Genomic DNA, 27371 nt, shown 5'->3' on the forward strand with positions numbered 1-27371 from the left:
AGCATTCTTTCACCACAACATTACACAGGATTTTCCATTTGACTTTCTGCTCTTCCTCAAACCCAAACTGAAATCACAGAAGTGGAGGAAATATGTCCCTTTATTCTCACCAGATGAAATTCTTGCTTCTGTCTTTACTTACACATGTTCACAGTTGCCTGAACCCAAAACCACACAGGCCGAAAATGAAATATAAAATAGTTTGCTTGGAAAAACATTTACCCTATGAAGTAATTGTTGCTAAATACTTTTGGATCAACAAACTGGTAACTTTCAAATGGTTTTGAATAATATTTCTACTCATGTAAAATTGGCAAAGTTTAGTCAATTTCAATGAATGTATTGGGAACCCAGGAAAATATTGTCTAGGAGAATTTTATTAACTAATATAGCTCTGAGTGATTTCAGTTCTTCTGGTGAACCTCCCTCTCAACAGTTTTTTATTCCATGCATGCTCATGGCATTATATTAGTTTTGCCAAGAATTGCTTTTACAAATCAGTTTTACATTTTGTTTTTTAATATTATATAGTTTTATGTATTTTTTGCTTGGTATTTATAAAGTAAGTATTTAGTAGTTCTTGGTATAGTTGGACCTAGAAAACATTATGACTTTTTTTCATATCTATGACATGTATTCATGTTTTACTAACTTATGAACACAGGCAGTAGGAAAAGGAATCTATTTTTTTCCTAATCTGAGATCCCCCCAAACACTCTAATTATCGGATATGTTGAAATAATATAAGATTTGTGGCTATGTCCTAATGCAGACCATGCTCAGAATTAGAATTATTCAGATAAAAGGTGTTAAATCAAATTCAGGGAGTGACCTGGGTGGGGGGCTGCTCTCAAGATCTCCTGGGAAGTGAGGCCAGGGCACTGCTTGGGCATAATTTTATTTTTCCCCAGAGTGAGAATATAGCCTTGCTGACAGTGGGATTGGCTGCAAAAAGAGGAGTAACTAATTCCTACTAATATAGATTGTGTAAGAGCATAGAAACTTGAATAGGGTTGAAACCTTAAGTAACAAAGAGTTCTGTACAGCACGAAATTCAGCTTCTCAGGTCTGAGAAGTATCTGGGCAATTGCAGGATCAATTTAGAGATTCTTGGGGCCAAGCAACACGGCACTGACACAGCTGCAGAACCATGTATGGCCACCTTACATCTGATAAGATTCTACAGACAGATTTTATTTAAATTTTATTTAAATTCAGAACTTAATCATTATGGCGAGTTTGTATGAGTGTGTATTTGAATGGGAGTTGGTTCTGGGTGGTTTCATGCCAAGTCATGGTCTATTGAAACGGAAGCCTTTATTTTGAACAACATTGACTTTGATTGTGTTGAGAGTATGCATTTTCTGCCTTAGGAAGGACACAATTCGTTTCACTCTGTTTTCTTTATACTCGTAACTCAATTATTTACTATCGCTTTATGTTTAGAGTGCTGATAGGGTATACTGTGCTCATGTTTTATAATGTTACTTTAAATTTTTATATCGTTTTATGTTATTCTCTAGTTAGTATGTTTATAAAGCAACCAGTATGTTAGTCCCTTGTTGATGGGCGTTGCTCTCATACAACTTTTCTCTGCAAAGGAGGTAGTGCCATGGCGAACTGATTGAGCCAAATAGGATCAAACGGAATTCCAATTTATCATTTAAGTTTGGATCTTAAAACTAGAACTGTGTGCCATATCTTGCACCATAATTGTGGTTACCACATGGATCAGTATTGTATTAATAGTCAAGATTTGAAAATCAAAACAATGGCAGACTTTCCCTGTTGTTGAAAATACTTGATCTAGTTGCCCTGATTTACTGAGTACAACTGCTGTTCTTTGAAAGCCCTGAAGATGCAGAGGGCTTTCAAAGAAATACTGATGGTGCCCAATTTCCCTGTCCTTTGAATTCCCTTTTCTGCCAAAGTCAATATATATATATACATCTATCTATCTATATATACATATATATATATATATATACATATATATACACAAATGTTATTCATTATTTCAATTGAAGTATCATCAAGAAAAGGAGCTAAGAAAAATGAATAAGAAATAAAAATTAATTAGTACCATCACTGTTTGTTTGGAGTGATAAATGATCATTTTGGAAAATGCAGTGAATGACAATAGAACTGCTTTCCCATTATTAAATGTGCTCACGTTATTCTCAAATTCAGACAATTAGCATTAATTTTCTCTGAACCTTGTTAGAGAACTCATACATTTGGGCTCAGCTATGTGAAAGAGTTCTCTATTTTTTTCTTTCTGTCTCTCTACAAACTGGTCTGCATATGCTCCACAATTTTATCAGCAAGGGAATCATTAGGAGAAAGATTGCCATATCTTATACAAGGAGTTAGGTTCCTTGATGTTTCAAGGCTCAATTTGGGGGAAATTATTTAGTTTCATTAGTTTTCAGTTATGGTTGTGAGACTATGAGGGCCTTTGGAACTGTTGTACTGAATCTGAACTCCTATGATTTGACAGTCTTTTTGCATTAATCATTATAAGTAACATAAGAAAGTGTTCAAATGAAATATTCTTCTTATTTTATCACTTATGTTGGTCTGAAAGAAAAGCCAAGATTAATATCTTCATAGCTTCCTTTTTTTAAAAGCCTGTATTTAAAACTTTAAATATCAGTAGATGTTCATATAATATTAAATCTCAAATTTTTTCTTTTCCAAAATTTGATTAATATAAGTAGTGGTTTCATGTAGTCAAGATATATGTTTGATGATTTGCATTATTTACAAGGTAAAACTCCAATTATGGCCTAATCTTCTTTAATTATACAGTCTAAATTTTTTTTGATTAAAAATCTACTTTATTTCTTTTTAGGGAATCCCAGGATTTCCTGGAAACCAAGGATTAATGGGACAAAAAGTAAGTACTAATGAAAGTTGAAAGATTTGGGACTGGAATCTGATTATGAAAAGGGCAAAGTGGTGATGTCTCTTCACATAGAATACATTTTATCACATTCATGGCAACAGTTAATGGTTCAAACATGATATAATTTCAGAAGCTATTATTTTGACCTTACAATTAGTTTTTGTTGTTGTTTTATACAGATATAAATTTGGATTTACATACATGCTTTCTATTTTACTTAGTTATTTTCTATCTTGTGCTCTTAGACCATACTTTTGGGATAATTGTACTACTTCCTGAACTGTATTTTTAGAAATTCTTTTAGTACAACTACTTTGGTTATAAACTTTCAGTTTTTATTCAATTATCAATATGTTTTTGAGAGAGGATTTTGTAGAGTATACAGTTCAAGATTGATGATTATTTCCTCTTAATACACTGAAATTTTTCTACTGTCATCTCCTGGCTTCCATGGTTAACTATGAAAAATCTGCTCTTGTTCTAATCATCATTCTTTTGTAAGTGATCTATCCCTTCTTTGGGGATTCTTTTAAGGTATTTTATTTGTTTTTAGTGTTCTTAAAACTCACTGCAATGTATCTAGATATGGATTTCTCTTTATTCATCCAGGTGGGAATTTAGTTTGCTTCCTGGCTCTGTAGAATTATTTCCATTATCTCTGGAAGACATGAGCTGTTAATCTCCATGCTACTTCTCTTCATCTTCTGCTCTTCCCTCTTTCTGGAATTCTAGTTAGACATAATTTTATTCCTTCTAATTTTGTCCTCTACATCTCTAAATTGCTTACTTCCATATCCTTGATTCTTAAATTCTGGTTAATTTTTTGGGATATATTTTCCAGTCTATTTATTCTCCCTTTACAGTGTCTAATCTGCTGTTTAAGCCATCAATTGATTTTTTAAAAAAATCTAAACAATCATATTTTTCATTTCTAGAATTTCAAATTTTAATAACATCTTTTTATTCTTTTTTTATAGAAGTATAGTTGATTTACACCATTGTGTTAGTTTCAAGGGACAGCAAAGTGATTCAGTTATATATATATATATATATATATATGTATATATATATATATATACACACACACATATATATATATACATACATCCCTGTGTTATAACATCTTTCTATTCTTGATAGTCTAGTCTCTTGTTCTATCTTCAGTCCTAGTAGTCTTTCATGATTCCATTCTTTCATTTGTAAAGATTTCACATATAGTTCTAAATTATCTTTCTAGCCATTCTGACAGCTGCGGTTCATTGTTATTCCTCTTGATTCTCAGTCTTGTGGTTTTCTACCTCTCCTGTCTTAATTGTTGATGCTGAGCTCATTGCTTCATCCTAGTTAGCGGGCTTCCTGTCAGCCTAACTGGGGCATGGAGAGCCTCCTGCTGGTAGCCACGGGTACCATTTCAGTGTCCTTTGAGGGTCCTGAGCCATTGTAGGTACTAAAGATTCCTGCCCTCTGCCCATGGCTGGCCCAGTGTTCAGTTTCCTAAAAGCTGAGCATGTCTCCTCAGACACCTCCAGCCCTCTTGTTTCCTGCAGCTCAACTTCTAGCAAGGTTTCTGCACACTTCCAAATCCTCATAAACACAATATTAACCGAGAGTATATTTTATTAAAGTGAGGCATCTTTGAAGACTTCTCCTGCTTCTCAAAGAGAATATTCTTTTCAGGGTTGTTGTTCTGGAATCAGAAAATCCCTTGGAGCATCAGGTCAGCCACAATCCCAAAATCTGAAGTCTAAATGCTATTAAACTGTGTCCTAATTTTTCTTAATCTGTACTTACTATCATAGCTCTTAAATTATGGTAAATAAGAAATATTTTCACTTGATTTTTTTCCCTCTGTTGTCTGACCTCACCAACTGGGTGTGAACTGCTAGGTCTTCCTTTGAAAGAATAACAGTGCCACTCCTGATTTCCTAATGAAAATATTTTCCTTAGTAATTCCACAGACCCTAGGCCTACGTCTTTAAGGTGTTAGATTCCTGAATTTTTACCTTGCATTGCTTCGTCTTACAGTAGAGGAAGGAAAGGCAGACACATTGGGTTGATTGATATTGAGTTTTCATTTCATAATGCTTTGGTAGGAAATTTCTAAAGATGAATTGATACTCTGCAAGTTTAAACTTGATCTGTATTTGATTTTTAGGGAGAAATTGGGCCTCTAGGACCAGTAGGAAAAAAAGGATCTCCGGGGATACCTGTATGTTAATGTCATTATTATTACTGGGGTGTTTGAAATATTGTCATTATGTACCAGGGGTTCTTATTCTGAAATTCACAAAACTGGTGGGAGGATTCAGCAATGAGATTTTTGGGATCCACAAATTCCATGCATTTGTATGAAAAAGATTATATTCATTTTTCTAGAGGAGTCTAGATTTCTTCAGATTCTCCAAAAGTTGGCTACCCAAGTAAGGATTAAGAACGTTTACTGTAGATAAACCAGAAAACAAATATCCTAGCTAAAAAAAAATACTGAGTACCATGAGAAGATCTAAAACTCAATAAATATTCTTTGTTATTTTTTAGAAAATTTACAAATTTATTACACTAATGAAGGAGAATATATTCAGAACAGGTAGTATAGGAAGATCCTAAATTAGTGAACAAGTAATTTTGGAAGTTTTGGGAGTAAAGGGACATATGAGTATGATATTAGAAATTATGATAATCCTATGGTGTATAGGACTCCATAAAAAATTTCTAAAAGTAAATTGTTAGAAGCAAGGTGTATTTTAATCTATGAATCAAATTGCCCGTAATAGCTTATTTTTAAGTAAAAAAAAATGGACAGTTTATGACCTTTCATTTAATTATGTAAGTTAAAAAAGCAGATATTTTACCCAGTGAAAAGATTTGATAAGATCTTGGTGAAAGATTTAAATGGAATATTCTTCCTCTACCTCCATCATCAAGACCAAATTATTTTTTCATTGAAATATTAAATGAAACTTGATTATTTACCAGTATTTAAGTTAGCCTCCAGGAAATGAAGACATTGACTAGAACTTCATTGAACTTCAAGAATATCTATATTTAATATTTCTAATATTTAAAACACTATGCTAAGACTAGTATATTTTACATCTTATAGTTGTAATAAACCCTGAATTGATAGCAAACCATAGTAGTGATGACATGCTGTTTTCAATGTGACTATACTGAGATTCTGTTTTCTGATAATACCAATTGAATATTTTTTTGCTCATCACATTTCCTTTGCTGTGATTAAGAGAAAGCAAATGTTTTTTATATATGTAATAATATTTAAATGGAATCTAAATTAAATTAGTTCCTTGTTGCTAGAGTAGTTATCAGTGTCTTATTTTGAATTATATGGTTACTAAAAATATGGCCATTTGTAACTTGAATAGACATTCTTACATTCAGAGAAATTATAGATTTTAATTCTTTAAAATCATTATTCAAGAAAATAGAAAACATAAGTTAAATTGACCAAAATAACATCTATGAAGAAATCTAATTCTTGGCCATCATGAGAAAGGAAGAAAGTAGAGTGTAGAAAAAAAAAAAACTTTACATTTGTCTCTTACTAGCTCTCCAGTCATTTTTGCTATTTGTAGGTGATTTAAGCAACCAATTTACAAGGGCTTTGCCAGCCTTCATGTTATGTTGCATAGTTTGATTCTTTATTATCCTTTATTTGGATGTCTGTAGGGATGTTTCCCATATCATGCATTATATTTTAGTGGATTGATTATTATGATAATGTATAACTTGAAAACTGATTGAATATTTTAAAAATATTATTCTCTAAATTGCTCTTGCAATTTCCACTTAAAATGTAGGGTTTGATGGGAAGCGACGGCTCACCAGGTCAGCCTGGAACCCCAGGATCTAAGGTAAAGAAAACTAACTTAACAAGATTGAGGACTTTGTGCAAAATGACCATTTAGGTACTTCAGTCAAAGTTTTAACTACATTGATTTTATTTTGAATGTGGTTTGAATTCTATGAACAAGCACTTGTAGGAATGAAGTCTTAGGCAAAAACTAAGCATATAAAACATGCTAACGTAAAGCAGGTCTGGTTTAAGCTGGAAAAGGTCCAAGATCCTGCATGACTCAGCCCTCTTCCCTGACTGGCAGCTCAGGGGACTGAGGAATACCCAGAGCTCTATGGGGCTCTGTACCCAGCCCACCATCTAGAGTATCTGTAGTGACCACTGAGGGTAACTGTACCAACTTCCAAGTCCTCTTCTTGGTTTTTTATTTAGTGGAATGTATGTGGAATTTTTATTTGTAAAATGCCTTGTAGTGAGTTTTATCCTCCCTCGGGACGGTGGATAAGATGGCACATTATCTTAACTTTCACATATAAAAAGTAAGGCACGCTTGACAACATATTTAGGTGTCAGGTGAGGTTATTCTTAAGGTAGAACTGGAAATCTGAGTACCATGATTCGACCATTTTCTAGGTGTACAGAGTCATGTGTAAGAGAATTTCTTTTTATTAGAGGATCAGATTTTTATTAGAGGATCAGACCGGGTACCTTCTGGCTCAACTCAAGAAACTATTCTCGACTACTTAATAAGTAGATTCTAGGATAGCCTTCTAAAAGGAAGTGATGGAATTGCTGTTTTGGAAGCATTCAACCTTTAACTAGACCAGGGAAATAGATCCTGGCATACAAAATGAGTAGATGGCCTAATCTACTCTACTTTTAATTCTAAAGTACCTAGAGAAAGAGATAGGATAAAATGTCATTGGGAGCCCAGTGATTAGGGAAAAGTAGCTGCCCTCTCACCAGAGGTGGACCCTGTGGGTGCTTGGAACACTGTGAGTCCTAGCAGTAGTAAGTGTGCACTTGCCAAGTGGAGGTTCTCCATCATGTTGCAAGGTCATGTTGTAAGAAAAAATAGAGTAGTTTTATAATCCTTAAATAACTGGGATACGATGGAGTAGTTGTATATTCCTTAAATAACTGGGGTACAATGGACTCTCCCATGATGTTCTGGATCCCCTAATTCTTAAGAACTCAGCCTAAGATTTTGTTAGCATTTTTAATTAGCCACTTAGCATCGTTGGCTCACACTGAGCTGGAGGTCAACTAAACCTGCTAGATTTTCCATAAAAGACGTTAGAACAATGTATTTGTGGCATCCACCACTTGGGTAGGTCTGCTGCTGTAGCTAGGGAGTCAAATGGCTGATCCTAACATCACAGTTTGTTTTTACATAAATTACTATAAAGTTTGATTTCCCTCATCTTGTCCTTCTACGATTATTTTGTTAAAAATAGATTCAAGATGTTAAAATTATACCTCTTAAATGTAATCTTTTCAGTGAAACATTTCAACTTGTTTTCATGCAGTATATTACCTCAGGTCTTAGAAAGTTTTTCTGCCAAGGGCCAGATAGGACGTGTTTTAGTCTTTGAGGGCCATATAATTTCTGTTGCAGCCACTCAACTCTGCTATTGAAATGTAAAAGCAGCCACGGTGTGGATGTGCCCGTGTTTCGTACAAGTTTATTTACAGAAGGAGGCATTGGGCTGACTTAGCCCACAGGCCATAGTTTATTTGCCTCTATGTTACCTTAACCCTCTGGTTTTGTCAACTAATATATTTGTGAACTAATGCCTTCAATAACAATTGATATAAGTTCAAGAGTAAGACAAAAAAAGCTGTGTTAAGCAAGGCATGGATGAGGCTGAAATTCTGTGGTAGATCTTTAGAAAACTTCCAATTTAGATTATAATACCTCTTTTTAAAATAGCCATTGAACCATTTATAAGTCTATTTTACCTTATCATATTCCAGTTTTATAAAATATTATCTAAATGACATCAGGATATATTAACATAATCAAGTCATGTAGCTTTTGGCAAGTCCTGTCACCTCTGAGTTTCAGCTTAATCATTTGTAAAATTAGACAATTTAAGGAACCATTGTTCTATGGTATAATCATGCTGTTATGTGCTAAATGCTTTAATTAAGTCCAAATAGTATGCTCACGTGGTTCTCAACATGAGTTGAGAATGAAAGTGGTTCCCTTTACTGCTTAGTGAGCCTGACCTGGCTCTGGGTGATCATCGCCCCCCACTTCTAGGTGTCACACCAACCTCAATATTGGGTTGTGATTTCAGGTGTCCAAGTATATTTGAAAGCCAGAGCCACTACTGACAATCTCTCCTGATGATCCAGGAGGCAGGTTGTCTTTTATAACCAATCCTCTTTTCCTATCTTACATTCTTTGCTCTGACAACTTGGTCTTGCTTTCCAAATGTCTGTTAGCAAGGACTGCACTGGAATCCTGAAAAAGAACGCAAACTAAAAGTTTTCTGATTCATGCTTCTTCCAAAAGCCACTCAAAAGTGCATTTGAGGCTAATTTTCTTTTTTCAGTTGCATACTGAAAATGAGTCATACAGAGAAAGCAAAACAGAGAAAGATGAAGATTTCCAGCCTAGAGGATGCTATTAAGATACATGGGTCTGGCTTGTGCAGCACAAAGACCAAGCTAATTAGTGCCAGTCCCTAAAGATTGGAATCTCTCTTTTTACTTGGAGCTGCCAGCATCAAACAGGCTGGTAGAAAGCTTTATAAGTATGCGGACTCACTTCCTTGCTTAAGAGAGTTTTTCTTAATGAGTAGGCTTAACATAGAGATTCTATATTTCAAACAGTTGGAAAGTTGTAAATGTAAAAGTTGTTTAAAAGGTATTCCCTTAAGTGTCTGTATCAGATATATGGTGACTAAATTCAAAAAATTTCAAATGGCTTTGATGCATTGACAGGGAAATAAAGGTGAACCTGGACTTCAAGGGCTGCCTGGGGCTTCTGGGCTCAAGGTAATTAATTTGTTTTGAAGCATTTGGAAATTTTTTCAAAGAAGTATGAGTTCCTCTCATGATTTGATGAGATTAACATTTGTATCCCTTAAGAAAAGATAGATGAAATGAAGGATTACCTTTTATCATAAAATTAGGGTACCTGAAAGCCAGTGGTGAATGTGGGCCAATTTCATTTCTGTTTTTTGGATATGTTATCATAGTTTAGGTAATAAAGGCATGAAATATACTTTAGTTTGGTTTTTCTAGAATTAGTAAAATTTGGATGCTGATATGAACATCTTCTCTGGTCCAGATAACATCACGCTCTTATGTGGCTGAATGAGTGTGTGTCTCCCCTGGTGGTGCCGTTTCTTTGCTGATTGATGGGACTTTATTTTCAGTCTGGGAGTCACACTTGCCTTTACCAGTTTCCTCCAAACCAAATAGTTGATGTTTATTTCAATCAGATTTTCAATTCTGTTCTAGCCTAATCTAGAGTAATATTCAACAACTCACAGTGAGCAAAGAGAACAGAACTTAGTTTCCACAGAAGAGAGTTGTTTTTAGTTAATATGACAGAGTTTGGGACTAATGGTAAAGCAAACAAAGCAAAACCAAAACTCCATGAAACATATTCAGGAGCATGTCCTATCTCTTACAATTTTAACCTAAATATTGTTGATACGTCATCATTATATACTTTCACATTGTAAGTTTTTTTAAAAAAAGGAAATAATCTCTATGACATGATAGGGAGAGTAGAAAAACTGAGTTAAGATAACTTATGGACTATTCCTTGTTCTGAAAACAGCTCAAGAATTTATGTCTAAGAAAATAATATTCCACATATATAAAGTAAAAATCATAAATTTGCATATCTAACTACAAGGGTGTTCACCCCAATATTGTTTATAAAAATAAAAACTGTGAAAGTGAATGTTTAACAATAGAAATTTTATTAACTATGGTAAATCAATATAGTTGAATACTATTCTGTAATTTAAAAATTTAAAAAACATAATGGCATATAAAGAACTCACAATATTAATATATTTCGAAGTAAATGATATAAAGTTATGCATACACAGCACATTTTAGTATCTAAGTTGTGTATGTGTTTGTGAGAGGTAGAGGGAAAAACATATAACCAAGTAAAAATAGTGGGTAATGAGATTTTCAATAACTTTATTACTTCTATTTACTTACCAGTTTTGTAACAATAAAATAAGTTTTTTAAAGGAGGATTATGAGAAAAAACAATTTCAAGGAGGATGGGAAAGTATTAGTAAATACAAAGAGACATAACCTGTGTTTATTATTTTCACTGCTTTATTTTTTATTGTTGACATTATAAATATAATAAAAATACCAAATGTTTATAAAATTTTAAAATATGAAATGATCTCAGAATTTCTTAACTAGCAAAGTTAGGAAAAGATATAAGAAGTTTTATTGGGACTTCAGTGAACTTTACTATTCTTTACTATTTCTATAGTAATAACTCTAACAAAATTTTTAACTATCAGTTTTAAATTTGAGACGTATATAGAGATAAAAACAGTGGGGTTTTTCACAAGCAGTAAGCCTGTGATCTTCATGTGAATTCTGTATTACTTAGGGAGAACCAGGAGCAGTGGGTCCACCAGGAGAACCAGGATACCTGGGTTTACCTGGAATTCAAGGGAAAAAGGTATGATATTTAGGACATATAATTCAATGTTAATCAGCTATTACCATGTAAGTCTTCTTTTTGTGCACGTAGCATAGAAGGGCCAATTATGCATTCAATGATGAGCTGACCTATGTATTTGGTATACATATAAAATGTTCGACCTTATGCTAAGAGCTGTGGCACCTTTCATGTCCCCGATTAGGTACTGTCTCCTAGATGAGGATCTTCAAAGAGACAGATCAAAAAATATAAATGTACAATTAAATAATATCTTGTAAATTCAGATTGTTCTGTGGTCAATCCAGATGTGTCAAGAACTTTTTAGGGAAAGTATTCCATGTGCGGCAGTCTCACCAAAATATGAATATCACTCTTACCAAAACTGGGGCAAAAGTCTGAAACAATAAAAATTACAGCCAGAATGCTTGACCATGGTTTTCTTATCTGTGAAACAATTATATTACATAATAGTTCACTTAAAATTAATTTAAGGAGTTTAAAATACAAAGCATATATATTCATTAAAATGTTTTGGTGAGATAAAACAGCATCACTTTGGGCTCTCTCTCTCTCCTGTTAAGTAAAGGAACTCTGAGCTGTATCTGTACAAATATTATTGGTGGCTTGAAGGCTTTGAGCAAGAACTGACTGCCCACCTGTCAGAGAAGTCCATGCCCCAGCAGATATATCAGTTCAGGTTAAAAGTGGATGTGTCGGCTTTTGTTCTGCAAAGGATACAAACTGTTATTTCTCCGTCTTTGTATCCCTTGCTCTTTCAGTTTTTCTACCATTTCATTTTTTCTATCCCTCATGTATTACCTGCTCAGCCCCTAGATTACTGTGCCTAGTGTGGTCCCTTTTGCTCTGATGAGCGGCAGGCAGTACTTGCTGACACAGGAATGACCCTCACAGCAGCAATTAATTAAGTGTTAGACCATCAGTGAATATTAAGTAAATCTACTGTGAATATGTTTGGATTTAGAGAATTTCCTTGTTCAGAAACCTGCCAGTTAAAAGAAAATCTGTATTTTATTCACCACAAACACAAAACTCTACTCTTTATGTTTGGATAGCATGGTAGAAGGGAAATTTGGAAAGAGCGTCCAAGTTCAACCCTGGGCAAATGCTTACCTTTCCTGATCTGTGGGTACATTATAAGAACAAAGACACTGAACTAGTTGGTTTCAAACATCTCTTCTAGCTGAGAAATTCCAGGAAACAATATTAAGGAATATGAATTTCCCCCCAAAAGTTAATTTTTGAAGCATATGTTTTCTAAAATCTTATTTCAACATTGTTTTATTTCATTTTTTCCTATAAATTTGTGGTCATTATTAGCTTAATAGTAGAAGACTTTTCAGTTTGATTTCATAAAACAAGATTTGTCAAAATAAGTTCTCTCTTTAACTTTAGATTGTGATCAATATAGAAAAGTTTTCTTCTTCCTTATAAAATAGAAATTGTAGTAAATTTTCTTTTGAATGTAAGAGCACAAGAAAGTATTCATTTAGAACATCATCTTGACATAATGTGTTTTTACTCTCTTCTCAAGTATCATGTTGTAGTCAACTTCTGTTTATAAGGCACTTGTCGAATTTGCATGAGACCATATATTTTTCTTGGCTGAAGAAAAGCATGTTTATTTGAAAGGATACAGAATATATGACATTATGATACATATTAAACGGCCTTTTTGCAGGGGGACAAAGGAAATCAAGGTGAAAAGGGCATTAAGGTATGTTACTGGCTTTTTTTTTTTTTTTTTGGCTTGGCAAAAAACTCAGGGCTTCATTCTTTTTAATTCTTACATGGCTTTTCCAGCGCCTTCCTGTTTAACCATCAATATCTGTTCAATCCCAGCTTTCTCATTTTACTAAACTTCTCAAAACACATCAAATCTAACTTTAACATTCTTCACTACACCACTATTGTAGGAAACTTGGGAACCAAGCGATTCAACAAAATAATATACGGATTTTATCACATGCTTGTAATATCTATTTATTTATATATTTTATGGTGTATTGGTTTCCACAAATGATTTGACGTGGCTTATGGCATAAATAAATTTGATAAGAAACTGTTAACACCATATATAAAACATATGCAAACTAATAAACAGAGGAGAATTATACCAGAAAATTAGATCAGGCTGAGGAAATCTAGGGTGATTTAGAAGGACGTTTGGTTTCGGGTGTCTTAGCAACAAAGGCAAAGAGGAGAAACATGATACAGCTTTGGGAGATGAGGACAGTTTCACCTCATTCCGAGTGGCCCTCAGACGGTTTTTTTCATTAACTGAACCCTGACCCGTGAGTAGGACGCCGCTGGCTGAATCAGTGACACACTCATCAGGAATAAACTATATCTGTTGGTCTTTCAGTCTTTTAAGTTCTAGAAATGTAAGACTTTTCCAACCATCAATTACAAATCAAGTGTCCAGACAGTACTTTAATGATGTTTTTAAGATTACAAAGCTCAGCTATAGGGGCTTCCCTGATGGTCTAGTGGTTAAGAATCTGTGCTCCCAATGCAGGGAGCACAGGTTTCATCCCTGGTCGGGAAATAAGATCCCCACATGCTGTGCGGTGTAGCCAAAAAAAAAAGTTCAGCTATAGTGGCTGAGTCTTGCTACGTAAAACACTTTGCAAAATTCACAGAACTTTGAAAACTCTAAAATATCTGGTGGCATAAAAGGAAATTTCAAATTTAGGTAATAATAACATCAAAATCTGCTAAGGTCACAGTCTGAACAGTGTTTCAGACAATGAAACATGAACTAAGCCCTTCCCCCCATCCCACTGACCATTTCTTGTCATGGGTCCTGGGTGACTGTAATATCCTTCTAACTGGTCTCCTTGAATCCGGTCCACCCCTTCCCCCCACACTTTTACCAGCATCAATAACTAAGTTACACAACTGCTTAGGAGTCCTTCAGTGATGCTCCACACACATTTCAATATAAAGTCCGGCCCATAAAGTGCCTCCTTGTTGGACTGAATCTTCTTTAGTCTTATCTCTTTGCCAGTATACCCACTATTATCTGCTCCTGCCCTGCTGCTTTAACTGGAAGAAATTATACACCTCTATCCTGTGTCTGCTCTCCCTGCCACATCCCCCCTGTCTTCTCCAGTTGGGTACCACCTACACATCCCTGAGGGCTGCACTCAAGGTGGAGTCATTTTTCCTACCTTCTTTATCAGATGCCCCACCCTATGTCCCAATATTATACGTTCCAGATATATAATTATATGCTGCATCCTTATCAGACAGTATTTTCATTATTCTTTTTTTCAATAGAATTCCAATAGAATTTAGCTGTATATATTTTTATTGATATAATTAACATATAACATTGTATAAGTTTAAGGTATACAGGGCACAATGTTAATATATAATAATGTATAAGTTTAAGGTGTACAAGGTGTAAGTTTAAGGTGTACGAGTTTAAGGTATACAAGTTTAAGGTGATATAATTAACATATACCATTGTGTAAGTTTAAGGTGTACAAGGTGCAATTTATATATTGCAATATGATTACTACTGTACAGTTAGCTAACACCTTTATCATGTCACGTTTGTTTTTGTGTTGAGAACAGTTAAGGTTTAGTATCTTAGCCACTTTGAAATTTAGAATTTAACTGCTTATTAAAGAGATTAATTGCTTAGCTTTTGCACCACACAGTAAACAACTTGAAGGCAACATGGGGACACTGCAACAGTGACCCTACAGCATATAGGGCCCCTGGGGATTCATTGATGTAAGTAAGTAAGTGAACAAACCTCTATGCAGGAGTGATTTACAATTTCAGTCAATAGATCTTTGATTGTATATCTAGGTGTATGTTTTGCTAGAAACTGCTAATTATCCTGTTCAACATAGGGATGAAATAGTAGAGTTTCAGGGTCTGGCCCAATGTCTTATACAAGGAGGATGTCCCAAAATATTAATTGAATGGACAAATGTGTTTATATCTTTATTAATTTTTTCTCTATTTGTCCTAATTTAAAGATCTTCATTTAAAATGTATTTTACAGTATATTTTTAATTTAAAAATGTCCTTCAAGTGATCTTCTTGCCCTCACATGTGTATAATCAACACCAAACATAAATAATGTCATTGAAATTAAGAAAATGACCACAGCCACTGGATTTTTAAATTATTTTCATGCTGTGAACATGGACTAAGCAGAACATCCTCAACTGTCTAACATTATTTACACGTTCCCCAAATTCAGTAGTTCATTCCTTGTCTTTATCCATTTTAGCTGTAAGGTTAGGTTGACGTTCCTCTCACTTCTTTTTTTCTTCTCTTACATCATTTTACATATTTGCATCACTGCTCTTGTGATCTTTCTTCTAGACAACAGCACAGTACATAGTGTGTGTTGTATATATGATTGCATCATATGTGTGCAAACTAATGAATAACATTTATTCAATTTTAAAGGGTCAAAAGGGAGAGAATGGAAGACCAGGGATTCCAGGGCCACAGGTATTCTTTTTTTTATGGAAAATGAAATAATGAATCACATAATGAACAATACTGAGAGTGGGTTACTTGCAAATGAAAATGGGTGGGGAGAAGGGGAGATGTAACCTGCATTCTAAGTGCCCAAGGATGAGAATTCTAGTGGTGATGGTGATCACAACTTTAATCTTTTGATTTATATTTTCATTTTCCCATGCTGATATTCTCAGTGGCTGTGAAACTTGATTTTCAATGCTTTTCTTCTGACCAAATAAATGACTAAAGGTGGACAGCTCCACCCATTTCTTGGAGTAGTGTTGGCCCAAGGCAGCCATACATGGCAGCATCTCTGTACCTACTGTTGAGTTTTGATTTTCTTCTTGAAATGTGAGTAGTTGAGGCCATACATAGTGAAGGAATGTCCTTGTTTCCCTCTAGTTTGTTCAAAGATATAATTTACTACACTAGAGATGAATTAAAATGCCATCTTGAGGAACTGTGTTGTGCAATAGATACATAATAAGATTGCCTTGCTTCTTCCTTGACTAAGCTCTCCTCATGAAGCCATGTTTCGGTGAGATTGCCAAGTGGCATGTAGGTTCAGTCAGAGCCAAATTGGACAAATAAAAGCATCCAACTGATTAGGGAGTGTGGGTGGGAGAAAGATTCAGTGATTACACTGACTCTGGAGGTAGCGGGATAAAACTGTGAGGTGATGTCTCCAAGGACAGAGTCCTCTGGGTCCCTCACTTGGAGGAATGGGGGAGACCATTGGTGTGGGGGGGAGTCTTTGAAAGCACATGGCCCCAAGGTTGTCTAAGATGGAGGGTGAGTGTTATATGTCAAGAAGTTGAGAACTTAGAAGTGAACTTCAGAGCAAGAGTCACTGAAAGGAGAAATGGACAGAGTTTGCCTGCGTACAGTTATGTGCAATACAAAAGGTCTTCATTTTCCTGTCTCTTCACTCCACTCACACCACTGGATGACAACAAGCTCTGTCCCTATTCCCCTCTGACCTGCTCTGTTTCCTTGAGTTAATCACACAGCATCTTTAAACAGCTCTACTCGTAGGAGGACCCTCAGCCCTTCATCCATCACACTCCGCAACCCAGGCTTTTTACCCCAAATTGTTATTCACAGTAACTCTCTGACAGAAGGATATTTTCTTTGGATTTTGAGTTCACAACTTGGTTAGCTCACTGGTTGACAGATGACACTCTCTGCAAGTTTCCCCTAACGTTTTTTTTTTTTTTTTTTTTTTTTTTAATCTCACTTCTCAAGGAAAAGAGGAAGTTTCCTCTCCCAAGGCAGGATTTGGGTTCCCTAGAAAGCTTCTGTCCTGGGTGTGTTGGAAGCTGTGTTTTCCACCACCAGGAACTGAGTCTACAGGGAGAATGGCAGGGGGCGGGGTGGGGGGGGAGCAGGACAGCCATTGCCTCTCAGCAGCTGAATAGTTGTCCCAATCTCTCAAAGTAAACAAAGTCCTAGTTAACTGTCATCCTACCAAGGGCTGCACGTGTGTGATTTTTCTGGCGTTCATGTTGTGAATGGGGTCCAAGCGAATGTTTCCCTCATGAAATCATCTTAGTGGATTCTCAGATGACAGCTGTTTTCAGTTTTAGCTCTCATTTGGTTCTAGTCCAGAGAGCTTACTATTTTATCTTTCCTCTTACTCTGGCTCCATTTATAATATTCTGTCTGGTAGAAACCCCTGCATTTCTTCAGAAATTTCCATATTTAAAGAATGGCCTTACAGACAGTGTTTTACTTGCTGATCGATTTTTTTTATATACATCTTTATTGGAGTATAATTGCTTTACAGTGGTGTGTTAGTTTCTGCTTTATAACAAAGTGAATCAGCTGTACATATATATACATCCCCATATCTCCTCCCTCTTGTGTCTCCCTCCCACCGTCCCTATCCCACCCCTCCAGGTGGTCACAAAGCACTGAGCTGACCTTCCTGTGCTATGTGGCTGCTTCCCATTAGCTATCCATTTTACATTTGGTAGTGTATATATGTCCATGACACTCTCTCACTTCACCCCAGCTTACCCTTCCCCCTCCCTGTGTCCTCAAGTCCATTCTCTATGTCTGCATCTTTATTCCTGTCCTGTTCCTAGGTTCTTCAGAGCCATTTTTTTTTTTTTTAGATTCCATATATATGTGTTAGCATACGGTATTTGTTTTTCTCTTTCTGACTTACTTCACCCTGTATGACAGACTCTAGGTCCATCCACCTCACTAAAAATATAGCAGAGGGAGGAACACTCCCAAACTCACTGTACGAGGCCACCATCACCCTGATACCAAAACCAGATAAAGATGTTACAAATAAAGAAAACTACAGACCAATATCACCGATGAACATAGATCCAAACTGAAAATTAATGTTTGATTAAATGTGTGGTAAAGGGTGCATGCCACATTGCTAGTACTGTAGCTTACACATTTATTTATTTATTTATTTATTTTTTCCCTATTAATTTTCAAAGGGAATTCAAGGCCATCATGGTACAAAAGGAGAGGTATGTTTCTTCATGTATTATGCTGTCTGTTCAGTCCTCATGGCTTGATTTTTAATACTGTATAAATGTAGCTATTGACATCACAAACAGAAAATATCTTTCATGTTCTTTAGTAGTTCCTAAATAGAGATTTTTAGAATATGTAGTTTCACCGAATTAGGTATGAAATGTTACATATTTGCCAGTAATATTGATTCTTCTTCTAAATTAGGAGCTAAGTTTTTCTGCCTGTTTTTCAATGAAGAATATTGTGTATTTCTACATCTATCTCTCTAGGATTTAAACTCCTTGGGGACAGGACTGTGTCACGTTCATCATTGTATCTCTGGCACTATGCATATTGCTTAATCAATATATGTACTAGGTAGTGGTTATTTGTAGGGTTGGATGGATGGATAAATGACAGTTTAATATAATATGAAATTTTCTTCCTGATCAATTACAGTGTTTCCCAACAGTTCCCTATATAACTTAGATATATGTTTGTATATTTTCATATCCGTATCCTTAAGACTTTTATGATGCATTTATACCTCCTGAAATATTTAAATAGAACTTTTAAAGATTTCTTTTGTTTTTAGAGAGGTGAAAAGGGAGAACCTGGTGCCAGAGGTGCCACTGGACCCAAAGGAGAATCTGGAGTGGATGGTCTGATGGGGCCTACGGGTCCCCAGGGGCAACCCGGGGAAGCAGGTCCTCAGGGACCCCCAGGACTGGATGGGAAGCCCGTATGTATTCTGCTTCTTTCACAGTTTTCATATTTCTGTTGCTTTTTACTTGGTATATCAATGTTATAACCCTTAATAATTTGATGCAGGGGAGAGAATTTTCAGAACAGTTTATTCGACAAGTTTGCACTGATGTATTAAGAGGTAAGTCTCTAGCATAGAGATTTTAATAACTTTCAAATTTCAAAAGTAATACAAATTCTTTGTAGAAATTATAAAACATAAGTAAGATGAGGAAAAAAAAGGACATTTATCAACCTCTGTTTTTTTTTCCAGATAAGTATTTTTATAAAGGTAAAATATTATATGTACCCTTTGTAATCTTTTTAATAAAGCAATGTATCATTATTTCACCATTAATTAAATTTTCTTCCCTGACATAATTCTGGTAATTTTATTCATAATATGATGTCTATAATTTAATTTACCAGTTTCTTTTAGAGGGGCACTTCCTTTTTTCCCTTACTTGAAGCAATTGCCACAATAAAATTATTGCACAGAGCAATGGATATTTCCATAGTTAAATTTCTAGAAGTGAAATTATTGGCCAAGAGATATGCATCTGTAAATTTAGAAAAAATATGAGTGATATTATTAATGCTCACTCATCATTTAAACATAAAGGATGGGGTTTCTTTGCTTTTAAGCCCAGCTACCTGTCTTACTTCAAAGTGGAAGAATTCAGAGTTGTGATCACTGCCAGTCCCAGCATGGCTCCCCTGGTATTCCTGGGCCACCTGGTCCCATGGGCCCAGAAGGTCCCCGAGGATTCCCTGGTTTGCCAGGAAGAGATGGTGTTCCTGGATTAATGGGAGCTCCGGGACGCCCAGGTGCCAAAGGATTAAAAGGTACTTAGTTTGTATGTGTAAGCAAATAAACAACAGAAAAGGGTATTTTTTGTATTCACATCCTAAACTTATTTAACAGGCAAGAGTTCCTGTTTTTTTTCTTGAAGACAAAAAAATTTTTCTATCCCTAAGTCTTTAAATAATTTGTCAGCTGAGTTAAAGAACAGTCATTCTATTTCATGAAAGAATATACTAAAGTCAAGAGAGAGGTCAATGTCATGAAGCATGTGAAACCGTAAATCAGAAAATGTTGACAATGCACTTAGAAATTTTGCTTGAGTCTAATTAGGTCTTTAAATAGAACATCACAGACACCATTTCCTCTATTTTGACTTTGGTAACTTCTGTAACCATATTCAAAGTTGTTTTCTATAAATTTCTATAAGAAAAATGATGTTTTGCGACCAGACTCCCTAATAGCCCACAACTTACTGCTCTTTGTTTTTGAATATTTATGTGAAATGTTGGTTGATGATGCTTTCCTTTTAATTTAATATTATAGGAACAATTTAGATGTTTCATCAAAGTAATCAAAGAACAACTATGAGTAACAAAAAGAGCTAATAATTCCAAACCATTTTCCTTTCTTAATATTTAATCTTCATTAAGTTTTTCTAGACCACTGATCATTTTATAAATTTTTGCTTCAAAATTTCTGTGTCCTGTTAATAATAATGAATAGGTGGCTGGCTAATTTTTAAAGATTTATTTTTCTTTTAATGTGTGTATTAACAGCTTTGAAAGAAACAATCTAGGAGGAAGTGATTTTATGGGAAAAGTAAACTTACTCCCCTCTCTGACACTGCAGGCCTACCAGGACGAAATGGGGCAAAGGGGAGCCAAGGGCTTGGGTACCCTGGAATACAAGGTCCTCCTGGTCCCCCAGGTATGAACTGATGATGCTCATAAGTGTTGCTGCACATTTTGCTTTAAGAAAATCATAAATCTCTGTCCAAAGATTTGAAACCAAGACTTTCGTTTCCTTTTTTGAGTGATTCACATTCAACACATTGAGCTCTAACTACTATAAGTTTTATCCTATATTATATCCATTAATCATTCAGGATTCTCTATCACTTATCATTTAGACTCCTTAGAATACCACTCCTTAGAATAGTTCTCAGATGGTTCCAAGTCGCCCAGGTTTACCTAGTGTATATCACTGTTTAATCTTTATGATTCTCAGGGAAGCAGAATAATGCTGAGATGGACTTGTAAGCCAGCCTCTGCTAGCTGCGTTATTTAACTTCTCCATGTGTCAGTTTCCTCATTTGTAAAATAGTGATGGGATGTCTTTTGCATCATGACATTGGTGGAAGATTAAACGAATTAATACATGTCGTGCTTTCAGAACAGTGCATGAAAAAGTTATGTTTTCAAAAAATGTGTACTATCATTATTATTGTAGATGTTATTACTGCTCGAGGCTTTTGGGTGGATCAAGTGATTTAATTCTTTGTATGTAAAGCATTTTGAACAATACCTACATTTGTAGTTTAGTGCTGAATAAATGTTTATTATTAGTAGTAGCAGGAAGCATTAGTGGTAGAAAGTGCCCCAGTCCACTCTGCTCCATCCCCAAACCTAAATATTTTGTTTTTGTTATTTTGGGTCAGCAACTTTAAAAGGCCAATATCTTGAGTTAATTTTTCTTTTTTTGAACATGCTAATTGAACTAAGTTATGGTTCACAAATTAGTGTTATAATACTTCTGTGTATTGATTACTAGTATACTATGGTAATGACAATGTATTTCATTGTGGAAACTAAAAAAAAAAAATATATATATATATATGTATATAATGGAAATAGTCATTTTGACTACAAATATGGCACAAAAGTGGCTTTATTAGAGTTTTAGCTTACTGATATATTACCTACTAATTTATAATAATATTGGCAAAAGATAAGCTGAGAGGAAGAAATAGTTTGGACAATCCACAAATTAAAATATTAGAATGTTAGCTCTGTGTCTTCAGCAGCAGCATGATTGCATATTAACATAGCTTGGCCTAGTTTTACAAAAATTACTTTTGGATAGTTCTTTTCAAAATGGAAGGTGTATAAAATTAGCAAGAGGATACCTCCTCTTTTCATATTAGTGCAAATACATAAAAGCTTCAAGGGAGTCTTTTCACCAGTTTACATGTTTTGCAGATTCAGCTGTGTCAGCAACAAAACCAAACTCCTCTGTTCATGTATTGCTAATGTCCCATCCTAGGTCCAGAGGGCCCCCCTGGAATAAGCAAAGAAGGTCCTTCAGGAGACCCAGGTCTCCCCGGCAAAGACGGAGACCACGGAAAACCTGGAATCCAAGGGCAGCCAGGACCCCCGGGCATCTGTGATCCATCGCTGTGTTTTAGTGTCATTGTCAGAAGAGATCCCTTTAGAAAAGGACCAAACTATTAGTGTCTGATGCCTCATTCAGCAGCCTAGGCATGGTGCTCTTCTTTTGTGGTCTTTGCATCTCAGGAAGATAACAACAGTAATCCCTTGAAAAGAAACTCATGTACCTCGGTGTTTTTATTATTGTTTCTTTCCTTAAGGAAAAATACAGAAAAGGTCACATATACTGATTTTAAAGGCTCCTCAGTTCTTCAGAGCCTTTAGGTTAGTAGCATTAACTAAATCTCAAGGGTTTCTTGTACGTCCATTCATTTTAATCAAAGTCAAATATAAAAAAAACACCATTGCCTGTCAGCCAGTCAATTTCAGTCACTGTGAAAAATTTCACATTCAGCCTCCATGCAGCAGAATATTTGAGTTCAACTTCCTGTCTGTGTGAATTTCATGTTTCATAGCTCATAGCTCACACTTCTACATTAGTCCAAACGTGCATCTGGACATGGGAGATGAGATCAGGGTTGATATTCAGTTTGGGAACAGACCGTATTGCCATATCAGCACTTACTCCAGTGTCTGTGCTTACCAGACAGTGGTGATGGACTGTTGGTTGTTCAGTGTTTTGAATATCACCTCTGAACATTCTGGAAAAAAAGTTTCACTGGACCTGGTCGATATGTTCAAAGGAATTGTAAGTTCAGAAATACGAAAAAGACTTTCTTCTTCATACTTGCTTAGTAATTGGAATGTTTGTTGCATGCCTTCATTTTCCATTTCAGTTATTACATGTGTACATTCATATATGTTAACTTTTATTGTAGCAAAGCTAGTGGGAATCAATGCTCTAGTTGACAGGAAAGGTAACTCCACAAATCCTAGGATGTCTTGATATTTTTAGCAGACTTTAAAATATTATAAACAGTCTTTGTGTACTGTACTTAATGCTTTTGTAAGGAACATAATTTGAGATATTCCATCCTTTATCATGCTCTAAATTTTGTTACTTAGCTTATTATTCAAAGTACAATAAAGTTTTGTACAGGCCTGAATGCAGTGTCTTTTTTTATACTTAATTTTAACTGATTCTTGAGTATATTATCCATTTGACATGGTCATTTATTCAATGGGTATAATTTATTAAATTATTTACCTTATTTTTAAATCACTGATTCATACGAAATAAAAACTTAGAAATTGGGTTGTGTGCTACTCACCTGGATGGGTACAATGTCTGCTTCCTGGCCCAGGAATGGCTGATAATCAGAGTTTAGCTTAACTGATGACGTGTCCTTCTGTGACTTTGATGAGAACCTTGGAGGTGACTGAAGCCCATACATTCAGCAGCTGAATTAGTTTAAGGCTTGTTTTGATGTTCTGTCTCCAGCAAAGCCCCAGATATCTGTTAGACCTGACCAACCTACTCCTGGTAATTGTAGCATTTCCTGGTAGACCTGGTGAAGGGGCAGAATAGGAACTTCCTCCTGCCCCTTGTTCATTCGACCAGCTTTGAGCACACGTGATGCCGAAAACTTGGTCTCTATACACCGGTGCCAAATTGAATATCAGAGACAGAGTTTTGGGTGAAGTAGAAAAAAATAGCTTTATTGCTTTGCCAGGCAAAGGGGGACACAACAGGCTCATGCCCTGAAAAACTATGTGTCCCAACTTGGGAGGATTTAATGAGGAGTTTTATAGCAATGATTCAAAGGTGGGGTTGCTGAGAAGATTAGGGTGTGTGCAGGGCCTACACTCCTTTAATCTGGCCTCTTGATGAGTTTCTCTGGTTCCTTTAATCTGGCCTTAGGGGGTCTTCTCTGGAATTAAGAATGCTGACTTATCCCATTTATTGGGAGTTTTAGTTCTGTAAAGAGCTCAAAGACATTGTTATGTGTATCTCTTAAGGCGGCCCTGCCCCAAGGCTGCACTATTGTTTCTTGACTGCTCCTCCCTTGTCTCTGCATCCCCCTCCCTTCCCTGATTAGCAACTGTTTGAACCTACCCTTTGGAACTCAGGGAAGGTCATGGGGGCTGGAGTCTATTCTCTACAAACAAGAGATGGGGGACAGAAAGGCTTCCATGCCCAGGAGCCCCACAGGGTCCTGCTCTGTTTCACATGGCCATGTAATGCCTGGGACTGGGCCAGGGATACATTGGTGACATAGTCATGTGGTCTGGCCTGAGGACACTCATGTCTAATGGGGCACAGGTAGGAAAACCGGTGATTGCTATACATTCTAAGAAAGGAGAAAGTGCTATAGAAATGTATAGGGTGATGCTATGGACTAAATTGTGTTTCTCCCAAATTCATATATTGAAGCCTTAACCCTCATGGGACCCTGTTTGGAGGTAGGGCTTTTAGACTGTGATTAAGGTTAAATAAGGTCGTAAGGATGGCATACTAATCCTATATGATTGGTGGCTTTATAAAAGGAAGAAGAGGGAAATCCCTCTTTCTCCACATGCACACATATGACAAAAGACCACGTGAGCACACAGTGCTAAGGTGATGATTTAAGAGTCAGGAATTATCATACTAAGTGAAGTAAGCCAGACAGAGAAAGACAAAAATGATACAAATGAACTTATTTCAAAAGAGAAATAGATTCACAGACATAGAAAACAAACTTATAGTTACCAAAGTGGAAAGGTGGGGGGAGGGATAAATTAGGAGTTTGGGAGTAACATATGCACATACAACTGTATATAAAATAGATAACAAACAAGGCTGTCCTGTATTGTACAGAGAACTATATTCAATATCCTGTAATAACCTATAATGGAAAAGAATCTGAAAAAGAATAGACTCATATGTATAGCTGAATCACTTTGCTGTACACCTGAAACTAACACAACATTGCAGATCAACTATACTTCAATTTTAAAAAATTGCATTAAAAAAAAAAAAGAGCCAGGAAGATCACCCACCCTGATCTTGCACTTTTGGCCTCTAGAACTAAAAGCAAATCCATTTCTCTTGTGTAGGCCACCCCATGTGTGGTGTTTTGTGTGGGAGCCCAAGTCATAAAACAGATGAGTGTGGGGAAAGCTTCCCTAAAGCAATAGTTATAAACTGAGATTTGAAAGGCCAGGAGGCATTAGCAGCCCACCAAGTCATGTCAAGTGAATAAAAATGAGCAAAGTCTAGGGGATTAGGAAAGGCCTGGAGAACTGAGAACAAAAACTAGTGAAAACGAGTGGGACCCTGTGGGGCTTCTGGGCACAGAAGGCTTTCCGTGTTCTTTGTTTCTTGTTTTTAGGGAACAGCTTCCAGCCTCCTCAACCTTCCCTGAGTCCCAAAGGGCAGATTCGAGCAGTTGCTTATCAGGGAAGGGAGAGGGATACAGAGACAAGGGAAGAGCAGCCAAGAAACCACCTGAAGCCAGATTAAAGGAACCAGAGAAGTTCATCAAGATTAGGAGATCACCTGGCCAGATTAAAGGAGTGCAGAGCCTGCACGCACCCTAATCTTCTCAGCAACCCCACCTTTGAATCATTGCTATAAAACTACTCACCAAATCCTCTCAGGTCAGGACGTGAGCCTGTTGTGTCCCCCTTTGCCTGGCAAAGCAATAAACCGATTCTTTTCTACTTCACCCAAAACTCTGTCTCCGAGATTCGATTCACTAGGGATCACTAGGGAATATAAATCGTATTCACTTTCAGTATCTGCTTTTAGAATTGGTACCTCAAGATGAAATATTTCTGTAATTTATCATGGTATATATGTCCTAACATATTTTTGCCTTGTACAAATTCGAGACTAACTCATAAAACACTGATGTTTAAGAATGGAAAGGTGAATGGTTTTGTCCTGCAACTACATTTTGACCATAATGGTGTACCAGCATCTTACATGCAAGGCCTTTTAGCGTAGTTACAAGGGCATGGCTTCCTTAGTGAGGTTGCCTGTGTTCAAATTCCCACTGTTTTTTTCCAGTAGGAACCTTCAGAAAATGTATTTATCTTTTTGTGCCTAAGTCTCTTCATATGTTAAATAAGGAATATTAATAGTACTTACCTAATAATAAGGATTAGGATTATGAGGATTCAATGAGATAAAACAAAAATATTAATCCATAGAATAAAGTCTGATCATCTACCAGAGCCACACAGAAAATGTGAGATTAGCAAATTTTGAGATGAAATATTTAAAAAACGTATTCAAAACATTTTATATTTGTGCAACTAACACTGATAAAGTTAATTTGATTCATTGCCATTAAGAATGAAACTCTCAGTCTTAAGTGTAACAACGATTCTCAGTAAAGGCTCTCTTGACCAGATTTTGATTTATCCTGGTCTAAAACATAAAGTGGGAACAATTTAGGCGGGAAAACAATCAGCAAACCCCTGGGGTTTATAGTCTTTAGTTATTTTATCTGTATTTTATCTATTAGCTGTATTTATATCAACTGTATTTTATCCTTGGTTCTTAGAACTTTACCAGGTAATTATTTCATTTCCATCATGAAGAGATTTTCAGTTGAGATGCAGCTGCAGCTCCATCTCTAGATCATTATTTTTACCCCCAGTAGAGGGCAGCAAAATACATATATACCCACATACACAGAAATAAGCTATGATAATTTCCTCTCATTATATTAATCATATAAACTATCACTGTGTATATTTAGCCTGAACATTTTCTCGGTTTTGTATGTATAGTTAGATTTATATCCTTAAAACCTTAATTATTCCAAAGGAGAAAAATAATCACAAGGTTTTTATAAATTGAACACCTAAGCCAGAGTTCATGAAGCCGTTTATATTTTGATGTCTTACCTATCTGCTTTACCTTGGTATAATTTAGTTTATTGGCTTAAAGTGCCCTGGCTAGGACCTTCGATTATAGCTTCAGAGTGATAACTTTATTGTCAGGGAGCTGTTCTGAAGCTCGCTCCTGGGATTCCTCAGTTGTAGATCTGGCCCCTTAGCTACAATTCAGCTGTGTTGTGTCTGAGGCAGGCAGAAAACTGTCCTTATCGTTATATAGAGATTACAGTGAAGAGTCAAACCACACATCATATGGTCTGGCACAGTACATGGTGTAAGCTGTCAACACAGCGAAG

General features: G+C 35.9%; 1 protein-coding gene across 2 annotated transcripts in view; it reads left to right on the forward strand.

Moving 5' to 3' along the window:
- Positions 1 to 23382, forward strand: part of COL21A1 (collagen type XXI alpha 1 chain) — a 189890-nt gene extending 166508 nt beyond the window's left edge. For both annotated transcript variants that reach the window (XM_081245126.1, XM_081245127.1), the window contains 13 exons: positions 2855 to 2899; positions 5064 to 5117; positions 6727 to 6780; positions 9675 to 9728; positions 11329 to 11400; positions 13082 to 13117; positions 15835 to 15879; positions 18351 to 18383; positions 18965 to 19111; positions 19201 to 19255; positions 19759 to 19959; positions 20768 to 20845; positions 22181 to 23382. In XM_081245126.1, the coding sequence (XP_081101252.1) occupies positions 2855 to 2899; positions 5064 to 5117; positions 6727 to 6780; positions 9675 to 9728; positions 11329 to 11400; positions 13082 to 13117; positions 15835 to 15879; positions 18351 to 18383; positions 18965 to 19111; positions 19201 to 19255; positions 19759 to 19959; positions 20768 to 20845; positions 22181 to 22368 (1062 nt within the window). In that variant the 3' untranslated portion in view covers positions 22369 to 23382. The remainder of the gene's footprint in view (positions 1 to 2854; positions 2900 to 5063; positions 5118 to 6726; positions 6781 to 9674; positions 9729 to 11328; positions 11401 to 13081; positions 13118 to 15834; positions 15880 to 18350; positions 18384 to 18964; positions 19112 to 19200; positions 19256 to 19758; positions 19960 to 20767; positions 20846 to 22180) is intronic.
- The last annotated feature ends 3989 nt before the right edge of the window (positions 23383 to 27371 follow it).

This window comes from Mesoplodon bidens (assembly GCF_964165515.1).
Source record: "Mesoplodon bidens genome assembly, chromosome: 10".
Taxonomy (NCBI): Eukaryota; Metazoa; Chordata; class Mammalia; order Artiodactyla; family Ziphiidae; genus Mesoplodon; species Mesoplodon bidens.